Below are 13,928 nucleotides of genomic sequence, written 5' to 3'. Positions count from 1 at the left end.
GGAACAGCTGCCGCTTTTAATAAATGGTGAACTCAAATAGATGCGCAGTTGTGTTTTTTTTTTCTGCCGCAATATTTCATATAGCGTTTAAGAAATGCCGACTATATTTCTATAAACGAATCGAAGGGACCCGTTCCGTGCGTTGCAACAACAGAGAGAGAGAAAAAACGTAGTGGGCGTGTCCATAGCAGGCCACGTGACTGGCGGAGCCCACTCCGACCTGCCTCGTGGTCGTCCGCGAAACGCTCGCGAGCCGCGCTTTACGTCGTCTGCAGCGCGACGTCTCGTAGTACGCGGCTGGATCGAGAGGCACCGAGAACCTCGCGTCGCACGGACGGACTGACGGACGGAGAGGAGAGTCGGGGAAGTCGGGCTCTCCGCTCCCCCCCCCTGCCGCGCGGGCCGAGAAGATCTATTTCCGCTCCGTATCGGTGTCCTTCCTGGTTATGGACGCTGGGCTGCGAGGGAACTAGCCAGGTCTCGCAGGGAGAACAAGTTTCGCAGGATGAGCGCCGCGGCCGGAACTCGGCCGCAAGTAGCTTCTCCAGCGCGCCGCGCGTAAAACGAGCCGGGCCCGCAGCAGAGCCGCCCAGGCAGTCAGACCGACCGACCGACCGACCGACCGCGATGCTAACCTTCCTTCTGTGTCAGTGAGCGCATGCAGGTCCAAAATGCCCGACTGCTGTGCCGCAGCGAACTGTGACCAGAAACCGGACCAGTCCGGCGTCCTCTTTTTCAGTTTCCCCCTCGACCCCGAACGGTAAGTAAAAACGTGCGGGGATTTTATATATATATATATATATATTTTTTTTAAAGAACCAATTTCCCCGGCGGTGAGCCGCCCTATACTTTTTCCAGTTCGGCGAAAGTTGGCACCGCTCTCCGCTTCTGTGGAGCGGCGCTAGCTAGCCGCGTGCTAGCCGCCTGCGGCTACTTGACGGCAATGCTAGTTCGCTAGCTGCGTGGAGCACCCTCGTTTGGCCGCGGATTATCCGATCAAATTCAAATCGTCGTCTTGGTTTATTTTCCCCCATCGTGAATTATCAGTCTGTTGCAAGGCTGCACTTTTTTTTGTTTTGTTTAATTCCTGTCATTTTAAACGTTTTGCCACCTTTGTTGTTCGCCGCCCATTCATTCGCAGGAAAGGAAGGAGAAATGGAAGTAAAGCGTGATATCGCGGTTTGACTTCCCCGTCTGTTGTGTCTCCGCGATTTGCCAGGTGTAAACAGTGGCTGAGTAACTGTGACAGGCCGGATCTCCAGACCAAAACTGCGGAGCAGTTACACAACGACTACAAGCTTTGTGCAAAGCACTTCGATGGCTCGCTGATATGCCAGGACGTGAGTATTTTCTGTTTTCTCCTTGAGAAGTGACTCCCTCCTTCCCGGAGGTTTTCAGATGACCGTAGTTTGACGTAAGCAAGTCAAACCTCTGGATATATGCTGCACAACTGTGCCGAGAGTGTTCTTTACTCCTTTAAACGCTCTGGTAATGTTGATTGCGTGTGAGTTTCATGAAATTTGTGTCTGGAGGAAACTCCTGGAAAATAGGGGGTTGTTTTCACTGTGCTGGAATCGGGTTCACCGTGAAGTACAACTTTTAGACTTTTGATGGGGATCTTGAGTTGAAAATTAAATGTGCGTCTATGAACAAAGGCATCGGCCTCCGAGGATTTGATGTTAAGCACCATGTTTGTGTCTAAAACCTACTCCCTCTTATTTTAGGGTGCTGTGAAGACCGTTTTGAAGGATGGAGCGGTTCCTACAATTTTTGACTTCACCAATATGCAGGCCCCTCAGAGCAGAAAGCGCACAGGGGAATCTGTGAGTATCCGTGAGCAGCGTTATAGAGTAAAAAAATAAAAATAAATTATTGCAGTGCTGTTTATTAATTAATGTGCTGCCTCTCGTATGATCTGTGAATTTTTCAATTAACCGCCTCTCTGGTTTCAAATTATATAGTGTGTCGTTGCAGATTATTTAGAGAAATGTTACATTTTTTATTGCTCTTTTGCAGAACAACGAAGAGTCGGGTGAAGTGAAACGAACTAAAGGTGAGTACTTTTCATTTTTTACCACAACATCTTTATTTGTATTGAAAGTTGTGTTTTTCTTTAGTGCTGACGAGACCTTTTTTCCCCTCACGTAGATGATCAGACACCTGAGCCTGGAGAAATGAGCTTAGCCATCGACCCACCAGAGGATGATCCGGAGAAACAGAATTCTTCCCATTCCAAAGCTAAAGAGATCCTGAAGGTCTATTTCAAGGAGACATTAGCTTTCATTGGTTTCAGCATTGGCAACAGCGCTGCTCTCTCTGCTGCCAGTCCGATGGGTGCGGCAAATCCTGTCTGTGCTGAGAAGATTGATAAGAAAGAGGTTCTGAAGTTCAGTGAGGATGTTATGCGCGAGGAGATCCGTAACAGCATCCGGGCAGCGCGTTTCTTCTCAATCCTCCTCCAGGATGTGACCAACATCGATGGCAAGGAGCAGATCCCCATTTTTGTCCGTTCCGTGACCGGTGCCGGGTTTCCCCAGAAGCACCTGATTGGGTTTCTACCCTGCGATGCAGACTCTGAGAGCCTGTTCTTCATGCTCCTGTCTGAGATTCGCAACAGGTGGGGTCTGCGGATGGAGCACTGCCGTGGCCTGACGTACCTGACAACTGGGGCCATCTGCCAAAAAATGAAAGAGCTCTCCAGCAGAATGCTTAGGGACTTCCCTCAGGTGGTTTTAGCACCAAGTGACCCGTATGCATTTAACATGTGGCTTATTCGCTCCATGCCTATGCTGTCCATCCAGAACGTGATAAACACACTCGAGGAGATCGCAGGCCTTCTGAGGCGGGTTCCAGCCTTGTGGGAAAAGCTGGAATGGCAGATTTCAGTTTCATACAGCAACATCAAGGGAGAGGTGGAAAGGGTCAAGGAGGCCTGTCAGCTACACTGGGAATATGGCTTAGATGCATTCCAGACCATGCTGGATATCCTGGAGCCACTCCTGGCCTGCATTGCAGAATTGAACATGAGCAGTCAGACACTGCTGGACCCCGACACCTTAGAGCAGCTGAACAAGCTCAAACTGACACTGAAGGATTTTAATTTCATCATCATTTTAGTTGTGTTGAAGAACACACTGTGTTGTGTGAGCATCCTCAATCCTAGCCTCAGGGGAACAATCAGCATCAGCAGCACCTTGCAATACACCATCTCCAATGCCTTAAAATTGCTCCACAAGTATTTGCAAGAGGTAGCCATCTTCCACAGGAAGTGGTTCAGCGATGCGCTGTCCCGCGCGGTAAAGCTGGGAGTCGGGGTCACTCTGCCGGAGGATGCGTCTGAAATGGGTCATGCGACCCCCGAAGATTACTACCGAGAGACACTGAGCAGGAGCATCTTGCTGTACCTTGTCGACGAGGTCAAAAGGGTCTTCAGCACCGAGATGGTGAGAATATTGCGGTGGTTGTCGCTGGTGCCATCTTACATGGCTGACCACAACTTCAGCATCCGCCGAGACAAAGTGGCTGATGCCAACTTGAACAACTTGTCCCGGCCGGACTCGTTCTATGACGAGTTGGGATGTTGGGAGGTGAAATGGAAACACGCCAGCAAGCGCCGGATCCTGCCCACCACTGTCTTCGCCACGCTGAAAATCCCGGACATCGGGTTCTACCCCAACGTTCAGAGCCTGCTCAGGGTCCTGGGCACCATTCCATGCGTAAATGCTGAAGCCGATGTGTATGGGCAGTATGACATGGTGCTGGACCGCTATCATAACTACTTGAAAGAGACAACAGCAGAGCAGAGACGCTGCAACATGGCCTTTGTCTATGTCAATCAAGACGTCCACTTCTCTGTTGAAGATATGGTGGAGTCGTATGTGGAGAAACATCCTGATATATTACAGTTGTTGCCTATGGTAAATACCCTGGTTTTTTATGTTCTTTATTCACATTTTTTACCTCTAGCATCTGTTCGTAAATTAGACCTTTTGAAATGGTTTGTCTTTTGCAGGAGGAGGACGTAAAGGATATTCAAGCCATGGGTAGGCATTAAATCCTTATTTCTGCTGCTGCTGTGTTATGGGTCGTCTTTCATTCGTCTGTCCTTCAACCTTTCTTTTTATCAACCTAATTTACAGCTGTGGAAAATGACGAAAACCACCACGCAAAGGAGGAAGAGGACGAAAAGCAGCCGGTGCTTTTAGAGATGGACGTTGATAAGAAAAGTCAAGCTGAGTGTGCAGAGACTAACAGAGAGGCTCTGAAGTCGGCCCTACAGGCAGCAGTTACTTCCGCCTGCAACAGCCACAACAGTCAAGTTAGAGAGGAGACTGAAGTGGAGTACGTGTCCAAGTCCGAGATGCAGGAAGTCCTCAGGGTGTGTGAAGATGCGGTGAGGGAAGGTATTCTGGCTGAGATCGGGAACTCTTTCTTCTCCCTCTTCATTGATCGAGTTGTCCAGTTGGGGGAGGAGGACTACCTTCCCCTGTTTCTCAGGTTTGTGGACAGTTTTGACGTCATGAGATTGGAGCTGATGGGCTTTGTGGAGACCACTCTGGACTGTGAATCCTTGTGTGAGCGGCTTTTTGAAATAATCACTAAAGAGTGGCAGCTTGACTTGAGCTACTGCAGGGGACAGGCTTACTTGGGATCTGGCGACGTCACATATAAACTCAAAGCATTTGCATGCAAAATCCAGGAAAAGTATCCACTTGCAATATGCACCCACAGCTCCTGCTATTCTTTCAACGTGTGGTGGTCAAAGTCCATCCCTGTGCCGTCAATAACTAGAGCACTTGACACTTTTGAACAGGTCATTTTGTTTTTTAGCAGCAGTCCTGCCTTGGAAAGGCAGCTTGACCAGGTTATTGGCATAGGCTTGAGAGAGAGCTTCGAGAAGATCCATGAACTGCAGGGAACATACTGCTCCTCCTGGCTGGAGAAGCATGACTCTTACGACGTCTTTGTGCAGATGTTGGAGCCCTTGGTCGAGTGTTTGGAGAAAATCCAGAGCAACAAACCACAGAGGTGGAGCACAACGGTGTCTACCAGAGCTAGTGCCGTCTTGCAATTGATTTGTGACTTTGACTTCATCGTGTCCATGGTTGCCTTGAAGAATGTTTCTTCGTTTACCAAGGAGCTGAGCGCCGGGCTGCAGAAAGACCACTTTAGTGCTGCCTCTCAGCTTTGCCAGATAAGCGGCATAGTGGCCACCCTCAACAGAGTCAAAACCAACATTAAGCTCTTCCACCAGAATTGGTTTGATGAGGCGTGTGCATTTGCACAGTCTCTGAAAGTACCCATCAAACTCCCAGACGATGCCGCTGCCGCGGCCAGAGACGGCATGGTGAAGCCAGCCGCCTACTACAAAGACACGCTCAGCAACCCCCTGGTGGACAACCTGATTAATGCCGTAAAAGATTACTTTTCAGATGACCACAAGGAGGCACTAAACTTCCTGTCCCTCGTGCCATGCTCTGTGACCGTGAGCTACATGTTTGAGACCCTGAAATCGAAGCCTCCGCTATACAGTAGTGACCTTCCCGATCCAGACAACTTCTTCACAGAGCTTTGCTGCTGGAGGGTGAAGTGGAAGACCAAAGTGGCTTCTATCAACATACCAAACACAATTTTCCAGACCTTGCGCCTACCACTCATGCAATATTTTGGGAACATCAGCACCCTGCTGAGAATCATGTGTGTGTTGCCCAGCACCGCATTGGAATTCTGTGGTGAGACGAAATGCCACCAGACGTTCCAGGAATACCTGAGAAACACCCCTGCCAAGGACCGGTCCTCCTGTTTGGCGATGCTGCAAGTGGGGACCAACTTCAAAAGGGATCTGGACAGAATGGTTGCCAAGTGCTTGACTGTTACTCCTAAGGCTCTAGAGGGTCTGTGTCTGGTAAGAGGAGTTTTGGCGTTTGCTTTAAATGATGTAAATCCAACGTGCTTTCTTTATACTTTTTTTTTCTCAATGCGTGTTTCCGCAGGACAAAGAAGCCAAAAGTATAATGAAGAATTCTGAAACCAGTATGGAAGGTAAACCTGTATGACTTGCATGTCTGTCCAGTCAACAATACATATATATTGTTGTTGTTCAGTCTTTTCCCATCACTGTGTATTTAGAAAAAATATGTAACTACAATGGTGTGGTGGGTATATGGCGGCTATGCTCTAAATATGTAAGTGTTAGTAAAGGTTGTTGCAAGTTAAAAAAAAAAATCATTATGAAATCGTTCAGACATATCAGGTCTATATTGTAGGAAAGTGACTATAACTCGTTGCAAAACAGTCACATTACCTTGCAAATTTAAATATAATTTTCCATTTCATCCAACTACATTTGCAGTTGACTTCAAAGAGGATGGAGAGGATCTGGACGCTCGGCCATGCTTAGAAGTAAAGGAGGAAGATGTCATGAGACCTGTAGATGAGAATGGTCACTCTGGAGACAATCGTCTGAGTGCTGAGAGGGTTTTCCGACAGGCAGTGTGGCTGGCCAGGAAGAACTGTCCGTTGTCTGAACTGTCCAAAGACGACCAAGATCATCTTACTGAGGAGCTGAGCTTATGCCATTGGGCTCAAGGAGATGGGAAAAGCTCATTTAGCATAACCGACGAGGCGTTAATCGACATTATTGCGATGTCCATCCGTGACTCCATCCTCACAGAGATCCAGGAGTCCCCGTTTTTCTCAGTCATCATAGACAAAGCGGTCATACTCGCTGGCAAACGATACCTACCTGTCTTTGCTAGGTATGTGAGGGATTGTGCTCCAAAGGTAGAACTCCTAGGTTTTCTGCCTTCCAGTGAAAGCTGTGACACTGATTCTCAAGCCAGGGCATTCTCAAAGACGCTGACAGAAGACTGGGGCCTTCAGATGGGCAGTTGCCGCGGCCAGGCATATATGCGTGTTGGCGCAGAGAGTGAAAGCTTGAGGAGAATGTCTCTGGACTTCTTGGAGACCTATCCCTTGGCAGTAAACACACCTAGCGAGACCTGTGGACTGGCCCAGTGGATGGCTGGTTGCTTGAAGTGTGAGGGCGTTTCTGCGCTGCTGGGCATTGTCGAGGACCTGGTGCACTTCTTTGAGCAGTCGCCAAAGCTGGAAAGTGAGCTTGCTGAGGTTGTGGATGGGTTGCTGAACACCCCTCGAGAGGCCTTAGAAGAAATACCAGAGACCTTCTGCTCTAGATGGAAGAAGAGGGAGGACTTTTTTGATATTTTGGCCGACACATTGGAGGGCCTCCTTGGTTGCCTGCGGTCGGTTTGCAGGAACGCCAGCGGTATGTGGAACGCAAGCACGGTGCTGCATGCTCAGCTCCTTTCAGCAGCCATTAGCGGAGCCGATTTCGTGGTCGCGCTCGTTATACTGAAAAACGCTTGTGCCCCGCTCAAGAACTGCAGCACTGTCTTTCGGTGTGGTAACCCAGCCGATATTATAGATGAGCTCGAGAAGATCACACCTATCATAGAGTCCCTCAGTAACATGCTGGAGAACGTCAATGCCTTGCACTCGCCTTGGTTCGAGCAAGCGACACAGCTCATCTCCAAAGTGTCTGACACCGTTGTTTATCCTGATGCGGTTGCCCTTCATGAATCACCTGAAGTTTACTACAGAGATGGAATCACTGTTCCGGTTTTGAAAGGCCTGATTGAGGAAATGAGATACTACTTCTCTGAAGGCCACTTGAATGCTTTGAAGGTGCTCTCTCTTCTTCCCACCTGCAATCCCCAGCCAGTTCTCGCTGACTCGCCTGATCAGCTCCACAGCATCTTCCTGGGGGATCTGCCTGAACCAGACACTGCTGAGCAGGACCTGAATACCTGGGCAACTGCTTGGAGGGAGAAGTATCAGGACGTCTCTCCCCCAGCCTCTATTTCCGAGACATTGCTTCACGCCGAGTCCAGGAGTAATCCCAACGTGACCACACTGCTGAAGCTGGTGGCGGTTCTGCCAAGTGTGAGCATGGAGTGTGACCTGATGAAGAGTTCCCTGAGAGCACTTCTCGGAATGACCGTATCCCGCGGCAGTAGAACAGCCACTGTGATGCTCCTCATCCACAGGCAGATGCTCCACAGATTGGATGAAGTGATTGAGAAGTGCATTGCCAGTGATCCTGAAAGCTTAATATTTCTTACTCAAGTAAGAGCTTTGAGAGAAGTTTTTATTTTTATATATATATATATATATAGATATATATATTACACACACACACACACACACATTTATTTATATATACAAGCTAATATGAATTATTTTTCTTCTGTATTAGGTCAAAGAAAGAGTTGACAGTCTTAAGCTAGAAAATGGTAAGTAGTTGGGAATGTTATAAAAACTATTAAACGGTGGTGTTTCAAATGTGAACAGTAAATGTATTTTTTATATTTACCTTGTGTTATTGCAGATATTTGTCCTAGACAAATCAACGGTTCCTGTAAACAAGGAGAAGATGATGAAGATGACTATGCAGGACTGAAGTCAGAATGTCCTGATGGGAGCACAAGTCTAGGAAGTTCCAGCACCTTCTATAGTGCAACGGAGCGAGAGGAAATGATGAAAGAACTCCAGGATTCGCAGTTCTTCACCATCATCACAGAGAAGGCGGTGAAAATTGGGTCCGAGCTCTACATTCCTGTCTGCATCAAGTACCTGGACAAGCAGGACACGCAGTGCGAAGAGACCATAGCATTCATCCCCCTGGGCAGCGAGTCTAAGGTTTTTGCAGATGCCATGGAAACAGCAGTGTCCGAGAAGTGGGGCTTGAACATGGGGCGCTGTCGCGGTCAGGCGCTGCTGAGCGTGGGTGCGGCGGGAATCCAGATGAGGGCGGTGGCCGCGCTGATTTGTCAGAAGTACCCCTGCGCCCTGCGTTCTCTCAGCTCAGCGGTCTCCCTGAACATGTGGTTGGCCCGGTCCTGTCCCGTGGCCGCTGTGGCCAGCGGCTGCGCTCTGGTGGAGAAGATGCTGTTGTTTTTCAGCTCGGACATGCAGCGCCAGACCTTGCTCGAAGACACCATTGTTTTTGTCTTCAGACAAGATGAGGGTAAGGCCAATGACCTGCGAGACCAGCTCAGCAGTAGCCACTGGGAGCGAAGTCATGACATGCTGGGTCTGATGGTGGACATCCTGGAGAGCCTCACTCTGTGTCTTAGTGAGATGAGGAGAAACCAGAAGTGTTGCTCAGAATCTACTAATTTTTTCAGCACACTGCAAAATTTTGAGTTCATCTTTTCAGTTGTCGCCATGAAGAACATTTTAAGCGTCACCAAGAACCTAAGTGAGGGCCTTCAGGGTAAGCCTATAGATGTTCTCCATGCAGTGAACAGCCTTCCAACTGTGCTGAATGCACTGAACGAAATGAAAAGAGACCTGGACTCCTGTCACCGGGCGTGGTTCAACGAGGCTGTTGCACTTTCATCCAGACTCCAAGTCCGATTGCTGCACTCAGCGCTACAGGCTTCTCTAAGCGAATACTACAGGGATGTGGTCAGCGGAGTGCTTTTGGATCATGCCACCTCTGAGATAATGGAGCTTTTTTCTGACCGGGTCCTTGATTCGATGCGCTGCCTGGAGGTTGTGCCTTACGTTTTGTCCAAAACCGAGATCAGCTGCACGGACGTGGGTCTGGTCAGCCTGTACAAGGACGACATTCCAGACATCGACTCACTTCCCTCTGAGATGGAGAACTGGAGGAAAAAGTGGGCGGATTCCATGACCGCTATGTACCACCCCGCCACCGTGTTGGACACACTGAAGGCATCAGACATCAGGTCCTTTTGCAACATTGAGATGCTTCTCAGGCTCCTTGTGGTTCTGCCATTCTCACGAAAAGAGAGCAGCTTCAGGCCAGGAAAGAGGAGCCTGGAGGAATTCCTGCAACAGCCAAAAAGTTCTGAGCTGCACCATCTGTAGGTCTGAGTTGCCTCCACATATGGCTGGGTTTGCATTAGGGAGACACACACAGTTGTCCTGATGACCCCAGCGATGTACTTTACTCTTCGTTCCACCCACAGCTGGATATTTGCTTTTTAACTTCAACTCTTATAAACTTTAAATTCCATCAACTTTTTTCCCCCCCTATTTTTGTTTGCTTTGTTAATGCCATTGGATAAACTGACTAATAGGACCAATAAATTGCCAAAAATGAAGTTAAACAAAATAATGAAAATGCCCTCCAAGGGCTATAAATGATTGTGTGCCTTTATGCAAATCCCTACTCCAGCCCTTGGGTGATGGATGGCTGTCAGTTTTTTTCCTCCAACATTATCAGGACTTTGTAAAAGTTTTGTTACTGTAATGTATTACCCAGAGTTAAATTTCCTTAGGTTCACATGCATCAACTTTGTCCAACTGAGCAGGCTGTATCATACTTTTGTAGAATTGTCTCCCATGGCCCAAAGTTTCAATGCTTTAGTTCAACCATGTAGGTGTGTGATTTATCATAGGTTTATTGTTTTATTTAGGGGGGTTTGTTTTCTGGAAACCTATCAAGAACATAAACAAAACCTCCTCAATAAGTAAACATATATTTGTCAAAAATAAATGATGTTAAGAATTATTTTGTATTTATTCTTTTTTTCGGAAATACGCTAGAGGGCGCTGTCCACCTTTTTTCTTTTTTTTTTTCTTTTTTTTTTTTTTTATAATCAGCAAGCAGAACACGAAGACCGTTCATTCCGTCTACTTTGATATTCAGGTTTAGAATTTTTTTATGTTTTTTTATTATGCTATGTTAGGTTTCACAGCACTTATTAAATATTTTTTATCATGCATTTTGTAACATTGTCAAGTTTCCAAACATAATGGTATACTCACAGGTTGGTGATTCTTCTGATATTAGCGTTTCTTTTACAGTCTGTAGCACCTGGATGCCACTTCGAAGAAGACCGTTCACTGCACGTCCATGGGCTGCAGGTTTTTTTTATGTTATGTTTTCAGTAGATCACCTTGGTCTTATCACCTCCTCTTTCCTGTTTATTTGATGGCAAAAAAAAAATAATTCCATGGTGTGGATATTGCTGAATATTGTTTTCAGATCCACTGATCTTCAGGAATGGTGGCCTTCTGTCTTCTTTGTAACCTTGGACCCCTAATGGGTTTAGGGCCTTGACCTTTGCACTGAAAAGGCTTCATTTGTTGTAAGAGGCAGTAAAAAAACAGTTACTTTTATTTCATGACTGGCCGCAAATCAGTCAATTCTGCGTTTGTAAAGCGCAATTAAACAGTCTACTAATAAATATGCATTATTATCTTCATAAAGTGAGGAAGCCTTACACAACACAAATCACAGGACAAATGGAGACTTGCATAACCATAAAAGTTTTTTTTATTATTAAGTTGTCCCAATGGGGCCTTTAAAGAAATGACAGTGGATTGTCATCTTGAATGTTTTGCTTGAGTGTTTTGCAGTTCTGGTGGTGAACGATTCTTCAGATTCAGGCCAATCCCCGGGCCCCCGTGTCATCGTTCAGTGTGTGTCACGTTTTTTGGTCCAGCTCTCGAGAGCTGCGAGAGCCATATCTGCTGAGTCTGGATGCATTTTTCACAAGCAATAAATTACTGTTCCATGCATCTGCTCCAGGCCAGACCTTTCTTGACTCCATTTTTCTTAGTGTAAAGGATTAAGGGGAGCTCCATTTTAGTGAAATCCTTTAACATGTGTTCACATTCAGACACAGCTTCTAACTGCTTTTTGGGACTAAAGTTCACAGCCTCTGCCAGACCAGTTCAAGTAATGCAGTCATCCCCCCCTTTAGAAAAGATTTTACAGAGTCTTACGGCAACGTGGACAAATGTGTATTATTTATATATACACACACACACACATATATTTTTATTTATATATAGAGAGAGATTTTTACAGCAATGTAATAGTGACATTTATTTGACATTTTCTTTTGGTACTTCACAGATTTTCTGTTCATATTATAAAAGTGTTTTTTTTTTTTCCCCTGACATCACTGGTTATTAAACCATTGTGTTGTGTGTATTTAATTGGGATTAGAGCACCTCTCGATCCTGGAGGAGCCGCCAGTCCCATGATGGGAAGCAAGCTTGTCTCCCAAATCCATGATCTCACCTGTTCCTGGGAACGCGTATTCTCCCTGAGAGACGAAGCACCGCAGCTTTCCCTTGCCGTGAACAAGAGTGGGATTGTTGTTGTTCAGCTTGGTGTGAAAGGCGCATCACCACGTCTCCGTCCTGCCCTGAGCTAACAGGTCCGTCTGCAACATGGGCCTGACAGTGGGATTGTTCGCAGATGGAATTACTGCCGGAGACCGGCGGTTTCTCCTGAACCGTGACATGGTGCATTTAAATCCCACCTATATTGTGCAACATCTTCTAGAAATATTAATAAATCATTAAAAATCATTTTTAAAAAAAGGCAAGAGTAACCGAAGCTGCTGGGGAATAGAACACCGTCACAGCTGTATTCTTGCAAATGGTTCACACAAGTGCAGGAGTCAATGATCAATTCTGCAGTTACTGCCCCATCATGCCAAACGTACAATACTCACTTTGTTGCTTTTATCGCCCGGATCCTTTCTGTCAGAGTATAATAGAGTATTTATGGTCTCTTGTTTCTGAGGGCCTTGCCTTTGCTGTCCCTGTCTTTCTAGGGACAGTGAATTGGCTGCACTCTGAGTCCGTCCGTCCCCTTGGCAAGGCTATGAACCGCCCTAATTGAACTTTTGGGCTGATTTCCTGCGAGAAGTCAGGGTTCGGCACTGATGTAAGACCCGTGGCACTCTGTAATCACCTCCATACACGGCCAGGGTTTAACTACACTCTTGAGGGAAAGGCGGAGGGGCTTAACTGGATTTTATTTCAAGGTTCCTATTCAGGGGGGAAGAAAAAAACAGCCAGGTCCCAGCCAGGATTCAGAACCACCAACAAATAGAGCATTTGGTTTTACTTACCACGACGTCAGGAATGCCGATCATACCCGGAAACACTACTGAGTTCTTATGTACTCAAGCTCGTGTACGGTGAGATTCCAGCATTCCGGCCTTTTATCCATTTATGCTCTCAGAGCCAGGTGGTGAATGCAGTTATCCAAGCCTGCTTCGAATCTGTCTTAATTATTGAGAGCACGGCCGGGCTCCTATAAAACGTAGGCCTGCAGTGAGCAACCTGCTTCCTGGTGGCTGCAACTCTGATGATCTCCCCCCAGATCCTAAATCATGAGCAGGCCGTACCTGATCAAGCTTTTCTCCAGCCACCGTCCACCGTCACCCCCCGAAGCAACGTTTTCGGTTTTAATCAGGGCGCCGCCTCAGAGTCGGTGCGGCGGGAGCATCTGCTCTCATTTGTACGGTTAACTTGCTCCCGTCTCGCTCGAGGATCAACAGTGACTTTGATCTTTATTCTTTAGCGGGAGGAAAAAAGAGAGAAAAAAGTCGTCTCAAGTGCTTCCCAGAAGTGGATAAGGACGGTTCTGGGTCCGGACTGTGGAGGCGCGGGCGGGGCTCTCGATTCTTCTCCTGTGTTTCGCACTGGCCTCGGAACAGGCCCTCTTTGTGGAGAGTGCAGAGATGAAACGCACAAACCACCGACTGCCTTCATATCTTCTCTTTTTTTTACTGCATATTACATAAGTGCAGCACAGACGAAATTTACATTAACGTTCCAGCCACGTCGAAGTAAATATATTTGAACGAATCCCAGTGTTTTTATTAGGATAATAGTCTAGCTGACAGCATTTGTTCTGTGTTTAGCCAAGGCCTCTGGAGTGCATCACCAGTGACTCAAAAGGACCAGTAATGGCCCAACAATAGTTTCTACTGCGTCCACCGAAGACCACATGACATGTTTATTTAAAAGCACCTCCCATCTGGTACATGAAAGGGACCTGGACTCCTCGCAGAGACAAATGGCGTCCAGTCTGCAGTGGCGGGGTCCTTTCTTCGGAAGGGAACGGC

At 47.1% G+C, this 13,928-nt stretch overlaps 1 protein-coding gene across 1 annotated transcript; it reads left to right on the top strand.

Moving 5' to 3' along the window:
• The first annotated feature begins 202 nt into the window (after positions 1-202).
• LOC114793048 (uncharacterized) lies at positions 203-10,564 on the top strand. Its single transcript, XM_028984654.1, has 11 exons — positions 203-760; positions 1,220-1,340; positions 1,725-1,823; positions 2,017-2,053; positions 2,149-3,917; positions 4,013-4,043; positions 4,140-5,905; positions 5,994-6,042; positions 6,353-8,148; positions 8,279-8,315; positions 8,411-10,564. Exons 1-11 carry the CDS (start codon positions 672-674, stop codon positions 9,916-9,918), a joined length of 7,302 nt encoding a protein of 2,433 aa, XP_028840487.1. The 5' UTR covers positions 203-671; the 3' UTR covers positions 9,919-10,564.
• The last annotated feature ends 3,364 nt before the right edge of the window (positions 10,565-13,928 follow it).

The sequence above is a fragment of the Denticeps clupeoides genome, chromosome 6 (genome assembly GCF_900700375.1).
Source record: "Denticeps clupeoides chromosome 6, fDenClu1.1, whole genome shotgun sequence".
Taxonomy (NCBI): domain Eukaryota; kingdom Metazoa; phylum Chordata; class Actinopteri; order Clupeiformes; family Denticipitidae; genus Denticeps; species Denticeps clupeoides.
This window is presented reverse-complemented; position numbering and strand designations above follow the sequence as displayed.

Coding starts and splice junctions, on each gene's coding strand:
- LOC114793048 (XM_028984654.1), top strand. CDS start 672: ATGCCCGACTGCTGTGCCGCAGCGAACTGTGACCAGAAACCGGACCAG. Junction 1,341..1,724: donor GCTCGCTGATATGCCAGGAC/GTGAGTATTTTC, acceptor CTCTTATTTTAG/GGTGCTGTGAAGACCGTTTT. Junction 5,906..5,993: donor CTCTAGAGGGTCTGTGTCTG/GTAAGAGGAGTT, acceptor GTGTTTCCGCAG/GACAAAGAAGCCAAAAGTAT.